General features: G+C 36.7%; 1 protein-coding gene across 5 annotated transcripts; it reads left to right on the plus strand.

Moving 5' to 3' along the window:
- The first annotated feature begins 35 nt into the window (after positions 1–35).
- On the plus strand, positions 36–16,049 carry LOC111153577 (RecQ mediated genome instability 1). 5 transcript variants are annotated; one of them, XM_022512697.1, is made up of 6 exons: positions 233–302; positions 3,194–3,360; positions 6,348–6,408; positions 12,832–12,920; positions 13,933–14,459; positions 14,670–16,049. In XM_022512697.1, exons 5-6 carry the CDS (start codon positions 13,940–13,942, stop codon positions 15,842–15,844), a joined length of 1,695 nt encoding a protein of 564 aa, XP_022368405.1. In that variant the 5' UTR covers positions 233–302; positions 3,194–3,360; positions 6,348–6,408; positions 12,832–12,920; positions 13,933–13,939; the 3' UTR covers positions 15,845–16,049. The 5 variants fall into 5 exon arrangements, with proteins under 5 accessions (XP_022368403.1, XP_022368402.1, XP_022368405.1 ...); XM_022512694.1 differs by lacking the exon at positions 233–302 and adding an exon at positions 119–194 and having other exon boundaries at positions 13,933–16,049; XM_022512693.1 differs by having other exon boundaries at positions 13,933–16,049.
- The last annotated feature ends 10,303 nt before the right edge of the window (positions 16,050–26,352 follow it).

A 26,352-nucleotide genomic window follows, 5' to 3' on the forward strand; every position in this document is an offset into this window, starting at 1 on the left:
GGCGGGGAAGGGGCGTTTTCAGGGCCGACGGAGTCTTTTAGGTTTGGAGGAGGGGCGTCGGCGCGCGGGAAATCGAGCGGGAAGAGGCCAAAAAAAAAAAAAAAGAGGATTAGGGCGCGCACCGGGGCGGTTTCTGTTCTTACAGTCGCGCGGCCCAGGAACCGCTGTTGCGCGAGGGAAGGCGGGACGCCCAGGTTGGTGCTAGGTCCAGAGGAATGCCCCGTTTCCTCAGTCCACACTCGCGTCTCCCTCTCGCCCCTCACCTCGCTTCCCGCCGGGCCTGCGGGGCGAGCTGCGCGTCGGTGAGTGCAGCCCGGCGGGGAAACCCGCTGTTTGTAACGGGTGGTGGCGCCCATCAGGCGCGGCCCGGGTTCGGGGCGCAGCTGGCAATTTGCAGCCCGCCATCCTCCGTCGGCTCGGGCGGGATCCCAGGAAACCCGCGCCGGTCCGCTGGCCTGTGGCGGGTCCGCCTCGGAGCCGAGAGAACCTTATCCCTTGTTTCCGACCCTCAGCCGGCGCTTCCTGGAGATCCCAAGCGTCTTCACGGGCGTTCTGAGGAGACTACACTTTTTTTGGGGGGGGGGGGTCTCTTTTTCTTCTTTCCCCCCCTCCTCACCCCCATTTTTGTTAATGGGGCCTAGGAGAAGAGTGCCTTGTAGTGTTGTCGCTGCATTTTATCTGTGAAAAATTTTCTGAAAGTGTTGCATTCAGTCTCATGCAAATCGCACAAGTTGTAGACGTCCGCGTTCTGTTCGTTCAGCTGTTTGAAGCTCCGACCGAGTGAGTCGGTATTCGGCAGTGATGAAAACAGACCCAAAACCTCGTCCTCAAATATGTTACTGCTGTAGCGTGTTCAAGTTTGTACTTGCTTTGCGTTCGGTATCTTCAGAGGCCCTTGTGCCAAGCTTTGATGATTTCTTTTGTTAAGGCCCTTAAGGTCGCTTCGAATCGGTGACGACCCTGGGAAAGCGCCTAGCCTGGTAGTAGCCAGTATCCAGGTCCTTCCTCTTCGACCATCTAGCCTGCACTCACACCCCCCAGATACGTGTTGAAGCATAAAGATGTTACAATTTACATATAAAGCGAAGTCCACCATTAGCACAACACACACACATAATATATCTTGTAATGATGAATTTGTGCTGATTCATCCTATTGTAACTTGAATAATTCGGAAAATGGATGTAACCAGCATCGTTTATTGTATGATTGCGTTCATCCATTATGTTTTACTTGCCTAATTAGGAAGAAACTCTTGTTTGAGGGAACTGAAGACTTCAGGAAGCGTGAACATTTACTGCCTAGGAGGAGAGTTAAATACTAGTAGAGCATAGCACCTGGGATTGTGGAGTTTGTAGGTCCCTTTTAGTGATAATGTAATTTTTGGCGAATGTCCCCCTCCATGAAGAGTGTATCTCATCAAGAGTCTTGTTAGGAGGTAAAGCTTAGTTTATGTTTTGGATCTGTGTTACATGGTTCAGGTCTTTATTAAATACTCAACCAAGAATTGATGCCTATAGGTAGGGGGGAATACTTGGATTATAGAGATTTAATATGTAAGTCAGGATTTGGAACATTTAATTGCGGTTTAAAACATGAGATATTTTACTAACACTAACAGGCACATATGGGATATTGTACTACTACTGCTGCTTTCTTTCAAGCTACTGGATAGCCATCACTTTCTACCTTGATAAAGGGAAGAGAAGGAATACAAAGTAAACAGCCCTATCTAAGAACTTCCTTCTTCCAGTTTTGCATTCTTCTGACTGGACCCTAACTGGTGAAAGCTGTTACTGACCTTTTTTAGATGCCAGAGCCTGATAGGGTTTTTTGTTTTTTGTTTTCTTTTTCCATGTGTTTCTTTCTTAACGTGTTTTAATTTACTTTTTTAGGGTTACTCTTTAAATAACAGGAAAGTCTATCTTTTCACCATTTTTTTCATCTGTTGTTTTCAGCTAAACTACTATATTGCACTTTTGCTTATTCAAGGACTTGCCAACCTGATGGATACATTTAGTGGCTCCTGTCTTGTATAATTTTATGGTCATTTTGAACTCTCAATGAATTTAGAGCTACTATTTACTTAACTTTAGATAAGCTCATGTAATTGAGATTGCACACTAGCCAGCTGGATGTTTCAAAATACAACTACCATTTCCTGATTTCCAAACTATGTGTCCTACCTTGTACTGGCAGTTTAATGCTTACTACAGTTCTGCGAGTAAGTTATGGTTATCTTTGTTTTATGGATAAGAAAATTAAGATTAAGAAGTTAAAGAATGTGTCTGAAGTCACATAGCAGAGGTGGGATTCAAGCTCCTAAACCTATTCTCTTTCTGTTTTTTCCTTACAATAGGTTATGGGGGATCCATAAACAGCCCTACTGATAACTTCATTCTAATTTCAGTCATTAAATATAACTTTCCCCCCTAATTTTCAGAGAATCCCGTCTCAAAATTTTGAAGTTATTCTCAATGAGTTACGACACACTTTTTAGATAAAGCTAGTGTGAACATGGAATGATTATGATTTCAATATTTGTTAGTGTTTTTAAATCTCAGCTGTTTGTTGAATGCCACATACAATGTCCAAAAGGATGGTGCTTTTACCATTTGTTCAGTTTTTTAGAAATGGAATAGGTAAGACTTACTGAAAACTAATTTACAAATCCACCATGTCTGTGTCTTTGTGGTGAATGATAGTGGTGAATCCTACTTAATTCTTTTCCTGGTCGGTTCCTGCAGTCAAGAAGTTAAGTGTAGATTATCTTTTTAACTTTTGTGTGTATAAAATCTGTTTTTTAGAAAACATTTTTTTCATGATTATGAAATTAATGGGGTTTAAGATGTGTGTAATTTTGTATCTGGCCTTTTTCCTAACAAAGTAAATTGCGAACATATTTTCATGTTATTAAATAGGGTTTTAGGAATTTTTTTTAAAGACTATAACCTTTCATTTCATGGATCCAATGTAGTGTAATCCACTCCCCCACCCGTTTTTGAACATTTAGTTTGTTTCTTTTTTTTTTTACATACTATACAAGCAGTGATAAACACTTTGGGTGCATAGATCTTTGTCCTCCTTGTTTTCTTAAGATTCATTTTGGAGAGTAAAAGAAGTGATGGTATGAACATTTCTTAATGTACATTTTAAAAAAACATTTCTATATTTTTTTTCTTTTCTTGGGCAGTGATGTCTTGAGAATCGGGCTGTTCATTGTGTCTGAGCAGTTGGGAAATAGTGCTCTCCAGCTCACACCTCCCCTGTAAATTATTTCTGCCTGCAGTGACTGTGTTTGCTCAATTTCTCCAGAAAAAGAGGAAGGAAAACCTTAAGAATTCTCAGGAGTAGATGCAGGTAATACAGTTTATTAAATTATTAAGGGACTTGGTTATTGAAACCCAGTCTGAACTTCATAATAAATACAGATCTCACGTGATAATACCTTTTCCATTTAATTAAATGTTTATTTATTTTTTAAAAATATTTTATTTATTTATTTGTCAGAGAGAGAAAGAGAGAGTACACAAGCAGGGGGAATGGCAGGCAGAGGGCGAAGCAGGTTCCTTGTTGAGCAAGGAGCCCTATGTGGGACTAGATCTCAGGACCCTGGGATTATGACCAGAACTGAAGGCAGATGCTTAACTGACTGAGCCACCCAAGTGTCCCTCCATTTGATTAAATTTTAAAATAAAATTTTCTTTCTAACCTGTAGAAGAAAACCCATTATATATAGAATCATCTTTTTATTATATTTGTTAGAACATGCAGTTGTGGGGGGTATACTCTGCAGTATACTCTGATCAGTATAACCCTACACTTAATTTGCTTTTAAGTGAAGAATTTTGTGTAACAATGTTCATTTAGTAGTCAGTTTTCTCCCCCCAATTTTTTTTTTTTTTTTTTTTTAGATTTTATTTATTTATTTGACAGAGCTCACAAGTAGTCAGAGGGGCAGGCAGAGAGAGAGAGAGAGAGAAGGAAGCAGGCTCCCTGCTGAGCAGAAATCCTGATGCGGGGCTCGATCCCCATGACCTGAGCCTAAGGCAGAGGCTTTAACCCACTGAGCCACCCAGGTGCCCCTCCCCCAAAGTTCTCGACTGTTTTGGTAAAATATTTGAAATTAGCTATATTGAGGCCCAATGTTAAGTATCTCTTATCACATTTACTTGTGTTTTAAATATGTCTTGGTTATCATTTGGGGTTTTAGTCATTAGAGTTTTTTTCTTTGCTTACTTATGGTAACATCATAAAATTATACTATGTCAGTTACCTTGAGAAGTGGAGATTTAAATCCAAGAAGATAGTACTTGGAGAGAATTACTAATTAGGACTGCCAAACATTAATAGAACAATTTAGTTGTGTTTCACTGAGCAGTGTTTCTCAGAATTTGTCCCAACTGTCATTTGAAAGGAGTTGTTACTTGTCATGTTAACAACAATAACAAGGAAGTGCATGTTTGAAATAAAGGAAAAATAAAAAAAAAATAAATGGATAAATGTTTTAAAATATTAGTTTGTAATTTTTAAAAAATTTGAAATTGTTTTATGTGGTAATTTTGCAGAGTTATAGCAGAGGAAAAGTAGTAATTAACCATGGCACTGCTGTTTTGAAGCTGTTACAGATAGATGTAGTGGGTGATGTTAAGTTTTTCTTTCACTTGACATTGCAAATGAAATAATTTAGAATGCACTAGATGAGCTTATTTAAATGAGATCTGAGAAAAGTCTGTTCATTATAATAGCAGTGTAGTGCTCTTGTAGAATGACTTTTTATGATTGCCTTTTGTATGTAAGTGGGTTTTGTATGCAAATGAGGGACTGGCTATACTTCCTCTTTTCACTGAAGTCAGCAGGGTCTAGCCAAAGGCCTAGGAATGGATATTAGAAGAACTTATGTTCCAGTCCTGGGTCTGTTACTACATATGATCTTTATGTTTTAATCTTCAAACCTTAGTTTTATTATCTTAAATAGATGACGATACTTATTCTTTCATGTTATTATTTTGAGGTTTAGGTGTACTATTACAGATGTACAAGTATTTTGAAAAAAGCTAAAAATCTTACGGATAAAAAGTTTTGTTTTTATTTTCAGCAAACCCTTATCTCCATCTCTGTTTATACAGCTGTACCTGCTGGGATATAGGATGGGTGTCTCTGAAACTCATCCTCATTCATTTCATTTTCTGTCTAGCCTTGACCTTTTCAATTCACTGACAGTCGATCTTTCTTCCTTTCTCATTTGTTCCTTTCTCCTCCTAGAAGTATCCATGGTATTGTCTCCTAGTATTTAACAGGTTCAACTAGAAAGCAACATTTGTATTTATGTGGCTGCATGTCATAATTTTAGGTGTATATACTGTATCCAGAGTGATTTATAGTACAGAACATTCTGCAACAACAACTTAATTGTAATTGTGGAATTTACACTTGATAATTTACTTAAACAGTTTATAACTCAACTGAAAGTACGCTTTGTCCTAATTTCAGTTTACTTAATGACTGTCATTATATTCTTACCACACCTTTGCAAATTATACTGGGTCCATCTGCTAATGGATTTACATTTTAGTGGAGAATATAGGTAACTTATTGAATGAACACACCTAGGAGCCATGGATCTGGCTTAATTTTTGAGGTTAAAAAAATGACAACAGATGCAGTAAAACAGCACTTTGGAATCTTAGGTTGTGTAAGTACAATTGACCCCTGAACAGAGCTGGGGTTAGGGATGCTGACCCCACGTTGTTGAAAATCCCCTTATAACTTTTGACTCATGTAACTAATAGTAGCTTACTATTGTTCAGAAGCTTTGCTGATAACATAAGTAGGCAATTAGCACATATTTTATGTTACATGTATTATATACTGTATTTTTTTTTTTTTTATTTAACATTTTCTTTATCTGAGATGGAGAGAGAGAGCATGAGAAGAGGTGTAGGTGAGGTGGAGAAGAGGGAGCGGGAGAAGCAGGCTCCTCACTGAGCAGGGAGCCTGTCATGGGGCCAGATCCCAGGACCCCGAGATCTTGACCTTAGCCAAAGGCAGACACTTAACTGACAGAGTCACCCAGGCACCCATATATATTGTATTCTTACAATAAAAGAAGACGGTAAAAATACTAAGAAAATCATAAGAGAAAGTACATTTACAGTACTATAATTACTGAAAAAAATCTGCATAAAAGTGGGCCTGTGCAGTTCAAACCTGTGTTCAGGAGTCAACTGTACAGATCTTTTAGTCTTGAGGATAAAATGTCACTAAGCTATGGCTTCTTGGAATCTTGCTTGGAAGTTTTAACATGCTTTTAATTAATTTCATATTTGATGTTATTTTTGTTTTAGGTCTGTCTTTTAACCATACAACTGGGTTTGGTTTATTCATTTTGAGAGTATCTCTTAACAGGTGAGTTAATCTATATTCATGATGATTGCTGATCTATTTAGACATGTTTCTACCATTTTATTGTTTCTAGTCATAGTAGTTTGGCTGTTCCTTTGTGCCTTCTTTTGGGTTGTTTTCTTTATTTGTTTCCCTTAGCTAGTTTGGAAATTATGATATATCTGTTCTTTTGATGTTTACCTTCAGTTTTTTTATTGAGATATAATTTATATACAGTAACATTTATGTTTTTCTTGGTGTATAGCTCTGTGTGTTTTAGCAAACACAGCTGTGTCACCATTAGCACCACCATCATGATATAGAAGAGTTTCATCATCCCCTCCTCCCCAATTTCCTTATGCCCCTATAGTCAGTCCCTCTTATATTGGCAACCATTGAACTGTTTTTCATTGCTAATTTTGCTTTTTCTAGAATGTCATGTAAATGGAATTTTGCAGTCTTTGTCTTGTCTGGCCTCTTTCACTTCAAATACTACAATTGACATTTGTCTTAGTCTAGTTCAGGCTGCTGTAACAAAATACCATAAGCTGGGTGGCTTAGAAATAACAGAAATTTACTTCATAGAGGCTGGTAAGTCCAAGATCAGGATGTCAGCAGTTTCAGTGTTTGGTAAGGAGGACCCACTTCTATGTTCGTAGATGGCCATCTTTTGACTGTAATCTCCCACGGTTAAAGGGGCAAGGTAGCTCTGAGGTGGTGGTGATGACAGTCGTGGGGTTTCTTATAAAAGCCATAATCTCTTTCATGAGAGTTCCTACCTCATCATCTAAGCATATCCCAAAAGTCCTACTCCTAACACCATCACATTGGGCATTAGGATTTCAACATATGAATTTTGGGAGAGTTACATTCTAGTAGTATTCACCCAGGTTTTTGTACCTGTTAGTAGTTCATTCATTTTTATTACTAAATACTGTTCCATTATAATGAAGTACCATAATTTATTTATCCATTCACCAGTTGAAGGACATCTGGCTTGTTTTTGGCGATTATGAGTAAAGCTACTATAAGCATTCATAAAAAAGGTTTTTAATTAGTGTAGGTTTTCATTTCTCTGGAGTAATTGCTTAGTAATGCAATTGTTGGATTGTTATGTTAAGTTTATGTTTTTCTTTCTAAGAAACTGCGTATCTGTTTTCCAAAGTGGCTGTGCCATTTTGTATTCACACCAGCAATGTATGAAAATTCTGATATTTGGTGTTCTCAGCTATTTTTTATTTTAGCTATCCTAATAGATGTGTAGTACCACACTGTGATTTTAATTGTGCATTTCCTTAAGGTCTGATAATATTGAGCATCTTTTAATGTATTTATTTGCCATCTGCATATCTTATTTGGTGAAGTGCCTATTCAGATGTTTTATTCATATTATAATAAGTTTGTTTTCTTATTGAATTTTAAGTATAAATTCTTTGTGTATTCTGGATAAAAGTCTTTTGTCAATTTCTCTCAGTTTGTAGTATGTCTGTGTGTGTGTACGCGCGTGTCTTTATATTCTTTATAGTGTCTTTCACAGAGCAGAATTTAAAAATTTTGTTGAAGTCCAGGTTATTTCTTTCTTTTTGATAGTTTTTTTGATTATAGTTTTGATGTTGTTCCTAGGAAAACTTTTAAGAAACCAAGGTTACAAAGATTTTTCTCTTAACTTTTCTTACAGCTTTTATATAGTTGCAGTTTTCACATTTAGGTCTATGATTCATTTAGAGTTAATTTTTATAAAAGGTGTGAGGTATTGGTTCAGGTTCATGTTTTGCAAAAGAATGTCCAGTTGTTTCAGCACCATTTGTTCAAGACTGTCCTGTTTCCATTGAATTGCAACTTTGTATAAGTTGAATCTGCAACTTTGTAGAAAATCAGTTGGTTATATTATGTGTGGGTCTATTTCTAGGCTGTCTTCTCTTTCCATTGACTTATATGTTAATCCTTTTTCTTAAGATATTATTTATTTGACAGACAGAGATCACAAGGAGGCAGAGAGCAGGCAGAGAGAGAGGAGGGGGAGAAGCAGGTTCCCTGCTGAGCAGAGAGCCCAGTGTGGAGCTCCATCCCAGGACCCTGAGACCATGACCTGAGCTGAAGGCAGAGGCTTTAACCCACTGAGCTACCCAGGCACCCCTTATATGTTAATCCTTTTGCCAATACCTCATTCTCCCGATTGTGAAATTTTATTTTTATTTTATTTTATTTTTAAAAAATATTTTATTTATTTATTTGACAGAGGGAGAGATCACAAGTAGGTAGAGAGGCAGGTAGAGTGATGGGGGAAGCAGGCTCCCTGCTGAGCAGAGATTCCCCATCCCAGGACCCTGAGATCATGACCTGAGCTGAAGCAGAGGCTTAACCCACTGAGCCACCCAGGTGCCCCCTCATTACAGTTTTGATTTGCATTTGTCATGATGATGATGGTGGGCATCTTTTCTTTTTTTCTTTTTTCTTTTTTCTTTTTTCAAGATTTTATTTGTTTAAATAAACAGAGATCACAAACAAGCAGAGAGGTGGGCAGGGGGGTGGGGCGGAAGCAGGCTCCCTGCCATGCAGAGAACCCGATGTGGGGCTCGATCCCAGGACTCTGGGATCATGACCTGAGCCGAACACAGAGGCTTTAACCTACTGAGCCACCCAGGCGCCCCAGTGGTGGGCATCTTTTCATATGCTTGTTTGCCATTGGTATATCTTTAGAAAAACATGTTTTTTGCCCATTAAAAATTTTTTTATTATTGAGTTGAGTTCATATATTCTGAATGTTAATCCCTTATCAGATAATGGTTTGCAAATGTTTCTCCCATATTCTAGGTTGCTTTTTCACTCATTTGTTTCCTTTGCTGTCTTTCGTTTTTCACTATCATATTTTAAATTTCTAAGAGTTGTTGTTTTTTTTTTTTTAAAGATTTTATTTATTTATTTGACATACAGAGATCACAAGTAGAGAGGCAGGCTGAGAGAGAGGGGGAAGCAGGCTCCCTGCTGAGCAGAGAGCCCGATGCGGGACTCGATCCCAGGACCCTGAGATCGTGACCTGAGCCGAAGGCAGTGGCTTAACCCACTGAGCCACCCAGATGCCCTAAGAGTTGTTTTTTATCCTATAAATATTTCTTGTTATAGATATATTTATTTATAGATATATATAATATCTATAATATATATCTATATCTAGATATATATAACAGATAATATCTGTGTAGTAAGAAAAGAAATATCTATATTTATTTATAGATAAATATTTCTTTTCTTACTACACAGATTATCTTTGTTATATATAGATATATATATTTATTTATAGATAAATATTTCTTTTCTTACTACACAGATATTATCTTTGTTACGATAATAATGATAGCTTTTTTGAAGTTCTTGTCTTTCTCCATAGTCACTTCATTGCATTTTTTTTGTTTGCTTGATGTGCCTTATTGTTAGAAGCTTTTCTCACGTATCTTGTTATAGTAAAGAGAGGGGAAATAGAACTAGAAAGCTGGTTGAAACTCTGAGTCTGTCTGCAGTCTCAAATGGGCAGTTTAATTGGAGAACCTCTTGGGTTAATAATATAGGTCTTTAGGTCTTTTCTGTTAAGGTAGTAAGATTGCTCAGAGAAAGATTTTCTAATCTTCTTTCTGGGAGAGTATAGGTCTAGTTGTTGGTATTTCTGGGTGCTTTAGAGGGGAAGAGAGTAGTATTTGTTCAGCATTTAGGAATTAGGAATTTATATGTTCCCCCTATTTTCAGTATGTTATCTCCACTTCAGCTGTACTCTGGTATCCCCCAGTCCAGAGATTTTGTTTTTTACCTTCTCTAGAAGCAGTCTCTCTGAGTTGCAATAGGGGTGCCATAGTCTTAAATGTCTTAAAGAGTCTTTTGATCAATCTCTATGTGGTCAGTTTTCATCACAATGAGCCAAGGACCTTTCCTACCTTTGAAATTTTATATTGTTTTTTGTATATAGTTAAAAAACCATATATCTGTATTCTTATTTTTTTCACTCTAAAGATTCAGGAGTTCTGTAATTATAATGACCTTCTTAGCTACTCCTTTAAAATGTTATTCATATAAAACTCACAAGTATAACTTCTTTAAATTGTAACCATTTGTTAAATTAATATTGTGATCACTTGTTTAGGGTCACAAAGTTTATTAAGTGTGAGACAGTTTGGCAGTTATACTCTGAACCCCACTAGATTATATACTGGCTCTCCTGTTTTGTTTTGTTTGTTTTATTTTATTTTTGTGTATGATAGTCTTTACTTTTAAATGATTCAGTATACCCAGTAATAACATGTAATAACATGTAACCAGTTCTTGAATTCTGTCATCTAGTAATTTTTATTAGGAGGAACACAAAGCAGCCCAAACAATTATACTAGTATGTATGTATGTATGTATGTATGTATTTTAGAGAGAGAGAGAGAGAGAGAGCGAGCATGCATGTGTGCAAGGGGCAGAGGGGAGAGGGAGAGAGAGAATCCCAAGCAGGCTCCACACACACATCATGGAGCCCAAGGCGGGCTCTATCCCATGACCACAAGATCACCACCTGAGCCAAAATCAAGAGTCAGGCCCTCAACTGACTGAGCCACCCTTATTGTTCTAATCCACAGCCAGAAAAGACTATTTTAAGGCTGTCTGCTGCTTAACACAGTTTACAAATATTTATTTACTACTTTCTCATAGATAAAGCCACAGACCCTCAAGAAAGCTTTAGGGAGAATAAAAACCCATTTAATCCCTTTTCTTTTCTTTTCTTTTTTTTTTTTTTAAAGATTTTATTTATTTATTTGATAGAGAGAGATCACAAGCAGGCAGAGAGGCAGGTAGAGAGAGAGGAGGAAGCAGGCTCCCCGCTGAGCAGAGAGCCCGATGCGGGGCTCGATCCCAGGACCCTGAGATCATGACCTGAGCCGAAGGCAGCGGCCCAACCCACTGAGCCACCCAGGCGCCCCTAATCCCTTTTCTTTTTTCAGAACATTTATTTTACATCTAATAAATAAAAAGTCACTCTTGATATGTATGTTGTTGAGTTAAAAGATGGGGAACCAGACAGTGTATACCTATTAAATTTCTAAGAAATACAAGGTAAAAAAATGAAAGGTCATTTTTTTTGGTGTTATTAAAAAATTGAGGTATAATTGATAAATAGCATTCTGTTAGTTTCAGTGGTTCAACATAGTGATTTGATATTTGTATACATTGTGGAATGATGGCCACAAGAAGTCTAGTTAACATTCATCACCATATATAGTCACAGAATTTTTTTTCTTGTAATAAGAACTTTTAAGATTTGCTCTTTTAGCAGTTTTCAAGTATTATTAGCTATAGACTGCATGTACATTAGGATAAGTTTTTTTTTTTTTAAGATTTTATTTATTTATTTGACAGAGATAGAGATCACAAGTAGGCAGAGGGACAGGCAGAGAGAGAAGGGAAGCAGGCTCCCTGCTGAGCAAAGAGCCCAATGCGGGGCTCGATCCCAGGACCCTGAGACAATGACCTGAGCCGAAGGCACAGGCTTAACCCACTGAGCCACCCAGGTGCCCCTAGGATAAGTTTTAAGTTCAGACAAAGAAGCTAGATTTGTTATTCTCCAAAAAGTGAAAGGACCTACTGTATAATACAGAAATAATTTACTGCCTTTTCACAAGAATAGAATTCAGGCTTTGCTAAAATTTTGTATTCCATGAAGGCATCTAAAATTCTAAGCCTTGGAACAGGCACTTCTTTCTTCCTCCCGTGTCCACTTATGCGGTACCTTTTATGGATTTCTGGTTGATGTCTCAAAGTCTAAGAGGTTATCTAGGACTTAATCCCTGTTTGCTGGAATTAGGTCTGAAGGATGGTCATTATCTCTCAGTACAGTACTGCCCCTGCCATGGGATCTCAGGGCTGCAGTTTCATCAAGCTTGGACACTTTTTTCTCTTTGTAGATTGTACTATTCTATTTCAGCTTGAGCTGCTTTGGCCTGCTTCAGCTTCCATTTCTTTTTGCATGTGGACCTTGGACACTTTCTGGGTACCTGCTTCTCAGACTACAGAAGCTGCTGTAAACCCTGTGACTGACTGGCCATGGTGGTGGGGTTGCTGAGGCTAGCTGGATCACCCCCTTGGGTCACCTGACCCAGCTGCCCAAGATACGTGCCTGTGCTAGTGCCTTGTGGGCCATCCTCTCTCCTATCTTTTTAAACTTTGACCAGTAATCCTATGAGGTTAAGCATATAGACAAGGAAACACACTTAAGAGGGACTGTATAAATTTCTTATGGTCCCTTGCTTCTGTTTAGCTCACCCCAAACCTTAAGTTTTTATTATTTTACCTCCACTCTGCCCTGATTGATAATAGGAACTCCCAAAACCATACCACCAAACTCTTAACACTCATGCAAGTAGACCAGTGAGTCTTTCTGCAGCTTTGCCTTTTAATCCTTACTGCTTCTTGTCCCAGGGCCATTTCTGAACAGTAGAGGTAACAGTGACTCCACTGAACAACCAGTTCCAAATCCTGTCATCAAATCTATGTTCCTGTTCCAAATGGTAAGTTTTCTTGTGGTCATATTAAAACTTTTATGAATTTTAACTTTAGATATTTTCATCTGTGGGAGGAAAAAATAAACTTATGAACACAAGGTTAATTAGTATTTAGTGTTTTGAGACCACTTTTATATGGAGGAAATCAGAAGTATAGGACTGTTGAGATTTATTTAGCCAAACAAAAAAGATACTGTACGTCAGCTCAGATTCTATTGTTATTTGTTATATTTTTATCATAGGCCATGTATTTATTTATTTATTAAAGATTTTATTTATTTATTTGACAGAGAGAGATCACAAGTAGGCAGAGAGGCAGGCAGAGAGAGGAGGAAGCAGGCTTCCTGCCAAGCAGAGAGCCCGATGTGGGACTCGATCCCAGGACCCTGAGATCATGATCTGAGCCGAAGGCAGAGGCTTAACCCACTGAGCCACCCAGGCGCCCAGGGCCACATATTTAAGTGCTAGACGGACAAACACAGTTGTAAAAGTTTTAATAGAATATGAATTATGATATGAAGAGAATCTTATTGACTACTTATTTTGGACTAAATTTTAAGTGACTAAATCTGATTATTAATAAAATGATAACTGTCATATACCAACTGTCTTTCATAGGTTTGACATTGTGCTTCACAAATGTTAATCATATAATCTTGAAAATAACCCTTGAATATATATTAGTGGTATTGACATTTTATAGTTGAAAACACTGGGTTAGAGAGGTTAAGAAATTTATATTAGGTCACAGAGCTTGTAATTTGACAGAGTTAGCTTTCAAACCTGAATATATCTGTCTCAAACCTTTTGCTTTTCTCATTTATCTGATGACTTGTGGTCATTAATTTAATTAATTTAATTTGAATGTTGGCCATGTAGAAAGTCAAAGAATTTTAAGATGCTAAAGAGAGAAAAATCTAATGGGTGTGGTTATGCCTGTGGGTTGTAGAAAATTATAGAAACTATATTTAAATGTACTGAACTATTATAATTTTTAAAAAATTTTTTTTGTTTTCAGGTAATACATGCATATTATTTCTTTTATTTTAAAAGAAATGAGTGTAACTAATATTGCATTAAGAGTTGAAACCTGGCTTTTAGCTACATGGCATGTTAAAGTACCTCTAATGTGGCTGGAAGCTTGTATTAACTGGATCCAAGAAGAAAATGGTAATGTTAATTTAAGTCAGGCACAAATGAATAAACAAGTGTTTGAGCAATGGCTTCTTACTGATTTGAGAGATTTGGAACATCCTCTTTTACCTGATGGCATTTTAGAAGTTCCAAAAGGAGAACTGAATGGATTTTTTGCTCTGCAGATTAATTCATTGGTTGATGTCAGTCAACCTGCATATTCCCAGATACAAAAGTTGAGAGGAAAGAATACAACAAATGACTTAATTACAGCTGAAACACAAGTAACCCCAAAACCTTGGGAAGCAAAGCCTTCACGAATGTTGATGCTGCAGCTTACTGATGGAATTATACAAATGCAGGGAATGGAATATCAGTCTATTCCAGTTCTTCATAGTGATCTTCCCCCAGGTACAAAAATTTTGATTTATGGAAACATTTCTTTCCGTCTTGGTGTTCTCTTATTGAAACCAGAAAATGTTAAGGTGTTGGGAGGGGAAGTAGATGCTCTTTTAGAGGAATATGCCCAAGAAAAAGTACTTGCAAGATTAATTGGGGAACCTGACCCTATAGTTTCAGTAATACCAAATAATTCTAATCAAAACATCCCTGGAATTACAGATGTTCTAGATTCTGCATTAGGACCTTCTGATGAAGAACTCTTGGCAAGTCTTGATGAAAATGATGAGCTTATAGCAAATAGTGACACCTCCTTAGAAAGAAGATGTTTCAATACAGGTAGTTCCTCAAATACTATTCCCACAAAGCAGTCAAGTTTTGAACCACAACAAATTGTTTCTCCAAAACCAGAGGTGGAAGCACCAAATCAATCTATGCATTTCAGTGATGGGGAATTAGATGACTTTTCACTGGAGGAGGCTTTGCTTTTAGAAGAAACTGTCCAGAAAGAACAAATGAAGACTAAAGAATTGCAGCCATTGACTTTGAACAGAACCCCAGATGAAAGTATAGAGAGATTTTCACATAAACCTAATACTAAGGATAATTTTTCTTTGATATGCAAAAATGGAAACAATATTTGGAACGAGAAAAATTTATCTGAACAAATGACTAATGAAGGCAAATCTTGTCCATCTACCGGAGACCAAGACAGTAGTATTTTTTCAGTTCATAATGTACCCCTTCCCCATGACTTTACAATTAAAGACTCAGAGACAGATAATAAAACAGAACAAACCTTCAGTAGTGCCGATGGACATTCCTTAAATAATAAAATGTCAATATCAAATGGAGAGCTGGTAAATTATTTACCAAAAAGGAGTTCACACATTTTTAATGAAAATGATCACCATGTACAGACTTGTTCTTTAAGATCATCAGAGAACAGCACCAACCTTTCTGTTGCTATGGATTTATATTCTCCACCCTTTATCTATTTGTCTGTTTTAATGGCCAGCAAACCAAAGGAAGTTACAACAGTGAAGGTCAAAGCATTTATTGTAACTTTAACTGGAAATCTTTCAAGTTCTCGTGGCATTTGGAGTATAACAGCAAAGATTTCCGATGGCACTGCTTATCTCGATGTAGACTTTGTGGATGAAATACTTACTAGTTTGATAGGGTTTTCAGTACCAGAAATGAAACAGTTAAAAAAGGATCCTCTTCAGTACCAAAAGTTCCTGGATGGTTTGCAGAAGTGTCAGAGAGATTTAATAGATTTATGCTGTCTAATGACTATTTCATTTAATCCCTCCTTGTCTAAAGCAATGGTACTGGCATTACAAGATGTTGAAATGGAGCACCTTGAGAACCTGAAGAAGCGACTGAATAAATAATTTACCAAAATTATATTAGAAAACAATTAACCAAGAAAATATTTAGAATTAAATTTTACCTTTTATGTTTGAAACTTTTTTGTAAAAGGGAAAAAGGAAGTCTTATACCTTATTTTGGTTTAATTTTAAACTGTTTAACTATGTTTGTATATTTAGGTTTTTTTAATAAAATTTTTTATTGTAACGGTTAGACGAAAGAATTTGGTGACCCATTGTTATCGAGAATTTTGTTTTCTGCTTGTCCTTCCACATAAGACGATTGCTAAAGTATTGTGTTGGTGTTTACTGATGAGTCATATTGTTGGAAGTTAGCAATTATAAATAGGTAGTTGTACTTCTAATATGTTGAGTTACTCAGTAAGATTTTTTTATATTATTATACTTAGGAAAAAATCTAAATCCAGTGGATCAGAATGTCAGGCTTTCAGATGCAAAAATGCTTTGTTGGTTTTTATTTTACTGATAGTAAATATTTGTCTGGTATACTTAAGGCAAATATAATGTCAACCTGATATGTTTCAGGTTGAATGGTTTAATTATTTTCAAGGATAATTTATTTCAAATAGCATATTGAAAACTTGAATATAAGATTCAGTAAATACTTTTTTTTGGATCAAAATAGGTGTTTTGTTCTTATCTTAGGTATTATGTCCCCCTTCCCCCCTTTAAAAAAAGATTTTACTTATTTATGACAGCACAAACAGGGGGAGCAGCAGGCATAAGGAGAGAGAGGATCGGGCTTCCCACTGAGCAGGGAGCCTGATGGGGGACTCAATCCCAGGACCCTGGGATCATGACCTGAGCTGAAGGCAGATACTTACTTGACTGAGACATCCAGGTGACCCTATCCCCTTTCTGAATTAGTTCTACATGTAGACCTACCTTTAGTTTTGTTGGAGTACTGATTTTTTTTTTTTTTTAATGGAGACTGTTTACCACTTTTCCACTTTGCTGTTAAAAAGTCACATTTGAAAGGTAAAATTACTTTTATTAATCTTTTGCCTTTAGAAATTTAAAGTGTCTTAATTTTTTTTTTTTTTTTTTTTTTTTTTAAAGTAACTTCTACACCCAATGTGGGGCTTGAACTCCTGACCATGAGATCAGGAGTTGTATGCTCTATGGACTGAGCCAGACACGTGCCCTAAAGTATCTTAAGTTTTTAAACCATTACACAAATACTTAAGAGAAGACATGGTGTTTTCTTTGAGTTAAAATAATAGGAAAATATCTGGAAGAGAAATACATATTTACAATTTTAGATGTAAAAAATATTTTAAAAATCTTTGCCATTGTGTTTGAAGGATGATGATCAGAATTCAAGGTACAACACAGATTTTACCTCTTCTGTATACTTGCATAACTCTTTTACTACAAGAGATCTAGGTGAGATGCCATTATCTTTTGTGATCTTTTAAATGTTCTTTACCTCTGTGACTAGTGCTTGAAAGCTGGGATTGGACCTTATTTTCTCTTCATATTCAGTCACTAAAGACTGGGTATATCCTTCTATATTGGTACTGTGATTCTGGCTCTGGTCTTCTCTGGCCTCGATTATTCCAGTAGGTTTACTTATTTATCTGTGACTTATTTTGTTCTGAAACCTTTGCCCATAATTCTGTCTGAATGGTCTTTCTAGAATGAATTTATTGTTTTCTCTTTGTTAATCTTTTTTTTTTTTTTAAGATTTTATTTATTTATTTAACAGAGAGAGATCACAAGTAGCCAGAGAGGCAGGCAGAGAGAGAAGGGGAAGCAGGCTCCCCGCTGAGCAGAGAGCCCGAGGCGGGCCTTGATTCCAGGACCCTGAGATCATTACCTGAGCTGAAGGCAGAGGCTTAACCCACTGAGCCACCCAGGCGCCCTCTCTTTGTTAATCTTTAAATTAACCACCTCCTCCCCCCTACTTACAAAGTGAAGTACAAACTCTTCATCTAGTGTGTAAAGTCTTTTGTGATCTGGCTCTTGCCTTCTTTTTCAGCTTCATCTTGCTCTGTTACTCTGCACCTACCTAGTCCTGAAATTTTAGTCATATCAATTTGTAATTCCCCAAACATGTGGGGGAATATACCTTATGTTTGCATATTGAAGCTCATAGTGATCCCCCTCCCTCCCAGATTCATTCATATGGATTTCCAGCTCAATGTAAGCTTTAGTTGCCCATTAAAATATTTCCGTGTCTACTTTCATGCTGTTCTATACATTGTATAGAATAATAATATGTATGTTTTGCTGTACATATTTGCTTCTCTCATTCTGTTAAATTTTTGAACAAAATTCAGTAGGAAATTAGGAATTTAAAAATAAAAAAACAATGCTAAAATTAAGAATTTAGTGAATGAGTTTAACATCAGGTGAACTATAGCTGTAGGAATAGTGAATTGAGTTTGGTCAGAAGAAAATTCAGAATGATAGAGAGTCCAAACGATGAAAAAGAACCAGAAAAGAATATAACAGAGAGATGGGCTAACTTAATGTAACTGTAGTCCCAGAAAGAGAAGAAAGAGAATATTTGTGGAGTTACTGCTTAAGAAATAGCTAAAATTTATGAAAATAATCAAGCTACAGGTTTTGGAAGTCCCACAAACCTCAAACAAAATATATTCAGAAAATCATGCTTATGCAAATATTACTATTATTGAAAACTACAAAAAGAAAAAAGTCAGAGCAGTGAAAGGAGGAAGGCATGTTTCAAAAGACTAAATATTTGGCAGCTGACTGCTCAGTGAAAAACAATGGCAATCAGAAGACAATGGAATGGCATCTTCAAAGTGATGGAATAAAATAACTGCTAATCTAGAGTTCTGTACAAAGCAAAAATGTCCTTAATAAGAGTTGGAAAGGTAAAATTAAGAAAATATCACACAGTTGGGGCACCTGGGTGGCTCAGTGTGTTAAAGCCTCTGCTTTCAGCTCAGGTCATGATCCTGGGATCCTGGGATCGAGCCCCGCATCGGGCTCTCTGCTCAGCAGGGGGCCTGCTTCCTCCTCTCTCTCTGCCTGCCTCTCTGCCTATCTCTGTCTGTGAAATAAATAAAAAAAAAATAAAAATCTTTAAATAAAAAAAAAATATCACACAAAAATAATTTTCCCCAAAAAACTACACAAAAATGAAGTCATTAAACAGAAGGCAAATGATACTAGATAGACGCTTGGAGATGTGAGAAGAAATGATGAACAACAGGGTAAATACAGGGATTTAAGTTAATAGTGATTTTGAAACAAAAATTTTTAAAAAGTCGAGGACTAAAGTACATGAAAACAATTGCATGTAAGTTGAGAGGGGGATAAATGGGAAAGTGTTTTAAGGTCTTTATGCCTAAGGAAAGGTTAAGCTGTCACTTTATATTAAACTTGAATATTCAGAGTTGTATGTTGTAATATTTAGGGGGTTACCACACTAAAAGATTTGTAAAAGTGTATTACTATATACTAATGGTGTAAAATGGAACAGCAGGAAAAAAAAGGTATTCAACCCAAAAGAAAGGACAGAAAAAAAGGAAAAGTGACAGGGAAAACAATTGGCAAGGTGGTACATTTTAAATCCAAATGGATCAGAAATTGCAGTAAGTGTAAATAGGGTAAGATCCTCCAATAAAAGACATTTTCAGATAGTGATACAATGCAGTTTTATACAAGAGAGACAATGTAAGGATACAGAAAGGTGAAAAGTGAAAGGACGTAGAAAGATACGTAAACAGTAAGTAAAAGATACTGAATGTGGCTATATTAACATCAGTTTCGGGCAAAAAAAACTAGTAGTAAAGAGAGACAGTTGATAATGAGAAAAGGTCTAATTCACCAGTAAAGTTTAGCAATTTTATTTTATTTTATTTAAGATTTTATTTATTTGACAGATAGAGATCACAAGTAGGCAGAAGCAGGCAGAGAGAGAGAGGAGGAAGCAGGCTCCCCGCTGAGCAGAGAGCCCCATGTGGGGCTCAATCCCAGGACCCTGGGATCATGACCCGAGCTGAAGGCAGAGGCTTTAACCCACTAAGCCACCCAGGAGCCCCAAAGTTTAGCAATTTTAAATTTATAGAATTCAGTAGCTTCTAAATTTATAAGAAAACAAGGAGAAATAGAGATGCACAATCATAGACAATTACAGTTTAAAAAAAAGTAGTTGTAGAGTTATAGAAAATACAATAGATCTAACCACCATGTAGAGGTTATTGTACTCAACCAATACATGTTGGATATTTCAAAAGTTGGCCACATACGTAATAGAAAGCAAATCTAAAGTGTCAAAAAATTATTAACCATACAGAGTATATTCTGTGACCATAAATAAATGGTGGGGGAGGGGTTGCCTGGATCCATCAGTAGAGCATGGGATTCACGATCTCAGGGTTGTAAGTTTAAGTTCCATGTTGGGCATAAAGCTTATTTTAAGAAAAAAAAAGAAAAAAGGAAAATAAGCTAGGGAAAAAAAAGTTAAAAAAAAAACCCCTCATGTTTAGAAACTACAAAACATACTCCAAAGTAATCTTGGGTTAAGGAAGAAATCACAGCGGAAGTTAGAAAAAATTCTATTACAAAAATAGAACATCAAATGTTGCGAAGAATAGATGAAGCTGTGGTAGAGGGGACTTAATATTTTAATTTATTAGAAAGGAATAAGGCTAAAAATGAATTTATCTCAAGTTATAAAAACTAAGACAAGAAAAAAAGAGCTTAATTTATTGGAATAGAAAGCAAACATGATAGGATTAACAAAGAATTGCTTCTTTGAGAAAACAAATCTCCAATAAAACAAATGAAGAAGAAAGTGTGCAGGCACAAATACCAGAAATGAAATGGAGACCTCACTGCTTCTGCATTCTTTCAAAAGGTATTATGGTATAAAAATCTTTCAAAAAGGTATTATGAATAACCTCATGCTAATGTGTTTAAAGTTTTAGATGAAGTGGGGTGCCTAGGTGGTTTATTTGGTTAATCATCTGTCTTTGGCTCAGGTCATGATCTGGAGATGTGGGATTGAGCCCTGCATGGGACTCCCTGCGTGGGGAGCCTGCTTTTCCCTCTCCCTCTGCCTTCTGCTCCCCTTGCTTGTGCTGTCTGTCAAATAAAATCTTAAAAAAAAATTTTTTTAGGTGAAGTGGTCAAATACCTGAAGAAATGCAGCTATAAGAAGAAAAAAATCTTGGGGTGCCTGTCTGGCTCAGTCGGAAGAGCATGTGACTCTTGATCTAGAGTTGTGAGTTTGAGCCTCCATGTTCGGTGTAGGGATTACTTAAGGGAAAAAAAAAAGAGGAAGATGAAGAAGGGGAAGGGAAAAGAAATCTGAATAGTTCCATATTTGTTAAGTAATCGCATCTATTTGATGAGCAGAAATAATAGTCTTTTTAATAAATGGGGTTGGGACAACTGCATAGCCCCATGCCAAAGAATGAACTTGAATCCCTACCTCACACTTTATCCAAAAATTAACCCAGAATGGATCAGATACCTAAGTGTAAGAGCTATAACCATAAAACTCTGGAAGAAAACATAGTTGTAAGTAGTCTTTGTGACCTTGGGTGAGGCAGTCATTTCCTAGATATGTCATGTGAAGTACAAGCAACCAAATAAAAAATAGAGAAATTGGATTTTACCAAAATTTAAAAAAGATGTGCTTCAAAAGACAAGAAAGTGAAAAGACAGCCTTCAGAATGGGAGACTGAAAGAATGGAGCAATGGGAGCAAGTCACATATATGTAAGAAACTAGTATCTGGAATATATAAACAAGTATTCAACTCAACAGTAAAAAGACAATAAAAATAGGCAAAATACCTGAGTAGATAAAGATATCTTTCTGAAGGAGATATACAAATTGCCAATAAATACATGAGGTGATGCTCAACATCATTAGTCATTAGGGAAATACAAGTGAAGCCACAATATGATACTATTTCATACCCACTAGGATGACTGTAATTGAAAAGACAGACAATGGCAGTTGTTGGCAAGGGTGTAGGGAAATTGGAACCCTCATGTTACTGATGGGACTGTAAAATGGTACAGCCACTTTGGCAAACAGTCTGGCAGTTCCTCAAAAAGTTAAACATAGTTACCATATGACTTAGCTATTCCATTCATATCCAAGAAAATTGAAAGCATATGTGTTCACACACACGTTTGTACATGAACATAACATTAGTCATAATAACCCCCAAATCGAAACATCCCAAATGTCTATCAACTGATGAATGGATAAACAAAATTGTGTGTGTGTATGTGTGTATTATATACATATGTATAAAGTGTGTATGTAAAACACATAATGGAATGTTGTTCATAACAAGGAATAAAGTTCTGATACATGCAACAATGTGGATGAATCTTGGAAAACCTTATTCTTGGGACACCTGGGTGGCTCAGTTGGTTAAGCGGCTGCCTTCGGCTCAGGTCATGATCCCAGCATCCTGGGATCGAGTCCCACATCGGGCTCCTTGCTCGGTGGGGAGCCTGCTTCTCCCTTTGCCTCTGCCCGCCACTCTGTCTGCCTGTGCTCGCTCTCGCTCCTCTCTCTCTCTCTGACAAATAAATCTTAAAAAAAAGAAAAAAATCACTAACTCCTGGGTGGCTCAGCCAGTTAAGGGGCTGCCTTTAAAAAACAAAACAAAACAAAACAAAAAACTTATTCTGAGTGAAAGAAGCAACACAAAAGACCACATAGTTTATAGTCTCACTTACATGAAATAATCTGTAATAGTTAAATCCATAGAGACCGAAAGTAACTGGTGGTTACCAGGGGTAGGAAGGAAGATGATTGGTGAGTAACTGCTAATGGATATAGAGTTTCTTTTTGGGATGATTTAACTGTTCTAGACTTAGTGGTGATTGTATAATTTAATAAATATACCAAGTGCCACACAATTTTACATTTTAAAAGGGTGAATTTTATAGTATGTGAAATATATCTAAAAATAATCAAATCTGTTATTTAAAATCTTCCCACTAATTCCAGGCCTTGATGGCATCCCCATTGAATTCTTCCAAAAATTATGAAGTCTACATAAATTCTTCTGGAGATTAGACAGTGAGAGAACATTTCCTAACTTTACCAGGCTGACATAACTTTGAACATACATTGGAGATTAAAAGAAAGAATTACAGGGGTGCCTGGGTGGCTCAGTAGGTTAAGCCTCTGTCTTTGGCTCAGGTCATGATCTCAGGGTCCTGGGATCGAGTCCCACATTGGGCTCTCTGCTCAGCGAGGAGCCTGCTTCCGTTCTTCTCTCTCTGCCTGCCTCTATGCCTACTTGTGATCTCTGTCTGTCAAATGAATAAATCTTAAAAGAAAATTAAAAGAATTACAGACCAACCCTTTCATGAATATAATTTCAAAATACAAATTTAACCTAAATACGTTAGTAAATTAAATACAAAAATATGAAAATGTGAATACATGACAAAGTGGAGTTCATTTCAGGAAGGCAAGGATAGTTTAACCAATTAATGTAATTCACATCAAAAGAAAAAAGCTGTATGGTCATATCAATAGGCACAGAAAAAGCATTTCATAAAATTTATGTATTTGTAGTAAAAACTCACCAAACTAATAAAGGAGAATTTATTCTAATTAAGAGTGTCTACATAAAACCTACAGCAGACATCAGACTTGAGATTGGGAATAAGATCAGGATGTCTGCTATTACTATTTCTATTCAATACTCTTCTGAAGGTCCTAGCCATAGGGAACGGCAAGAAAAAACAAAAAACAAGTATTGTTGAGGAAGAAATAAACCTCCTTATTTGTAAATGACAGAGTGTGTATGTAGAAAATTAAAATCTATAAACTATTAGAAGTATTAAGTGTACTTGGCAAGTTTCCTATATATAGAATAATATAGAAAGAGTTGTGTTTAAAAAAGTGGTGCATCTGGGTGGCTCAGTCCTTAAGTGTCTGCCTTCGGCTCAGGTCATGATCACAGGGTCCTGGGGTCAAGCCCCAACTGAGTAAGGCTCCCTGCTTAGCAGGGAGTCTGGTTCTTCCTCTACTCCTCCCCCTGCTCATGCTTGCTTGCTCTCTCCATCATAAATAAATCTTTAAAAATTTTTTTTAGGAAAGTTGTGTTTTTGTATACCAACAACAAAAATGAAAAGAGAAACTACTATTTATAGCATCATAAAAAAATCAAGGTTTGGAATAGGTATAGTGAAAGATATTCAAGGCTTATACACTAAAAACTACCAAACACTGAAAAGCACTAATGATCTGAGTAAATTCAGTTATGCACTGAATACTCAATTGGAATATTTAATATTTTAAAAATGTCAGTTCTCCCCAAATTGATGTATGGATTCAAAGCAATATCAAATTCTCAGCAGGAGCAATCAAACTGATTCTAAAATTTATATGGAAATGTAAACTCAAGTCATATTACCTTCAAATTGTTTAGCAGGCACTTCAGTTATAATAAATGTACATAATCAGAATAGCACCATAAAAATCAGGAAATACTGTGTTACTGCCATTTAACTCTCAGACTTCTTTCCAGTTTTTTTTTTTAAGTTGTTTTCTTTTCTTCTTCTTTTTTTTTTTTTTTTTCCATTTATTAGAGCAAAGTGAGCAAGAACATGAGCAGGGTGGGAGGCTGGGGAGAGGCAGAGCAAGAGGAAGAAGCAGGCTCCTTGCTCAACCGGGATTGTTGCAGGGCTCAATCCCAGGACTCTGGGATCATGACCCTAGTGGAAGGCAGACACTTAACCGACTGGGTCACCCAGTCATTCCAGTTTTGCTAGATGTTTCAATAACGGGGTTTTTTGTTTTTTGGGTTTTTTTTTGTAGCATATAGATCCTTCCCTAGTTAAGCCTCAAATGCAACAAGCCCTGGCCAGCACCTTGATTGCAGTCTTATGACCCTAAGCATAGAACACAGCTAATCTGTGCTTTACTCTTCACCCATAGAGATGGTGGGATAATAAATGTGTCTTTTTAAGTCACTAAGTTTAAGTGTTAATTTGTTACACAATAGAAAATTAATACTCATCTCTTTCCAATTGATTTTAGTGTTGTTTTTAAAGTTTATTTATTTTAGTAATTTCTACACCCAACATGGGGGTTGAATTTACAACCCCAAGATCAAGAGTCACATGCGCTTCCAATTTAGCCAGCCAGACACCCAGATTTTAATTAGGTCATTACTTCCTGTCTTGATCCCTCTAGCCCCAAGGTTAAAGCTTCCTGCTTTCTTTGCTTATCTCTGGGTTTCCTCACGATTCCCTCAGGCTTGTCAGCATTTTTAACTCCTTTGTAACTATTTTCCATATTTGAGTTTTTCTGATGAATTACCTGCCTTGAGTTTTGTTTTCTTGATCTAACATGTGGTTAGAATTGCTATTCTCTTGGGGTGCCTGGTGGTCAGTCAGTTGAGCACCTGACTCTTGATTTTTGGCTTAGGTCATGATCTCAGAGTTGTGAGATCAAGCCCTGTTTTGGGCTCTGTGCTGGGTGTGGAGCTTGCTTAAGATTTTCTCTCTCTCCCTCTGCCACCCCTATCTCTACCCCGACCACCGTTTGCGCTCTCACTCTCTCTCTCTCAAAAAAAAAAAAAAAAAAAAGAATTGCTATTCTCTTACCACAATTAAAAGTTTAAAAGTGGGGAAGGGAGGGAAGAATAGCTATTATCTGCATATCTATAGTAGTGGCTTGATAATAGGCAATATTCTTTTAAGTTTTACCTCCAGAACAGAGCTCTAATATATTTACTCTTCTCCACGTTTGAATCATTCTAACCCTAAGCCATCATTATCTCTTGATCAGGGATGCTCAGGTAATGGTCTTCTAACAGATGTTCTCTTCCCCTTGTCCCTTGCTAGTCTGTTCTTTATCAGCCAGTACAATGATGCCAAGTAGCATGGAAGGGTTTGGAGAAAGATACAGAATTTTAAATATTCTGTGTTGGATATGCTTCATTTAATTCAGTGACTGGTATAGACCTGTCTTTATATAATAGATTAAAATTCTTTTTGGCTATGTTGACGAATGGTACGTTTTAATTATTTAATGAGTATGAACTATAATATCAATTTATTTCCAAGATCAGTTGTAGCTCAGAGAAGAAATTAAAGTAGAATACAGACTGAACTGTATCCTAAAGGGATAACAGAACTAGTAAGAACAACCTGTGATTCTATTCTCCAGTGTTGATTACCTTAAGTCATTTTCAATTAGCTCTTTCTAGGGCTTATTTTTTACATATTTGTTGCTGACATAAATCTTTATAAACTCAGAGATACAAGAAATCTTACACTTACTACTTTCTGTGAAAAGATAATTTTTTAAAAAGTAAATTCAGGCTCCCATACAGATATAAAATTGGGCACTTTATAGATTATTTAACTCAAGCAATGAAGGAACCAGGCAGATGGTATAACTGGTTGAGAGGAAAAGTTAGGAAAAAAGCACAGATTTATATGTAGTTAAAGAATGGTGGAATTAATGCACAAATGGAGGCAACACTGATCTTCCCACAGTGCAGGAGGAGGGGGAATGCATCTGAACTTCTGTCAGGTAGGACAG

The sequence above is a fragment of the Enhydra lutris genome, unplaced genomic scaffold (genome assembly GCF_002288905.1).
Source record: "Enhydra lutris kenyoni isolate GAN:26980312 unplaced genomic scaffold, ASM228890v2 scaffoldscaffold33, whole genome shotgun sequence".
NCBI classification, from domain to species: domain Eukaryota; kingdom Metazoa; phylum Chordata; class Mammalia; order Carnivora; family Mustelidae; genus Enhydra; species Enhydra lutris.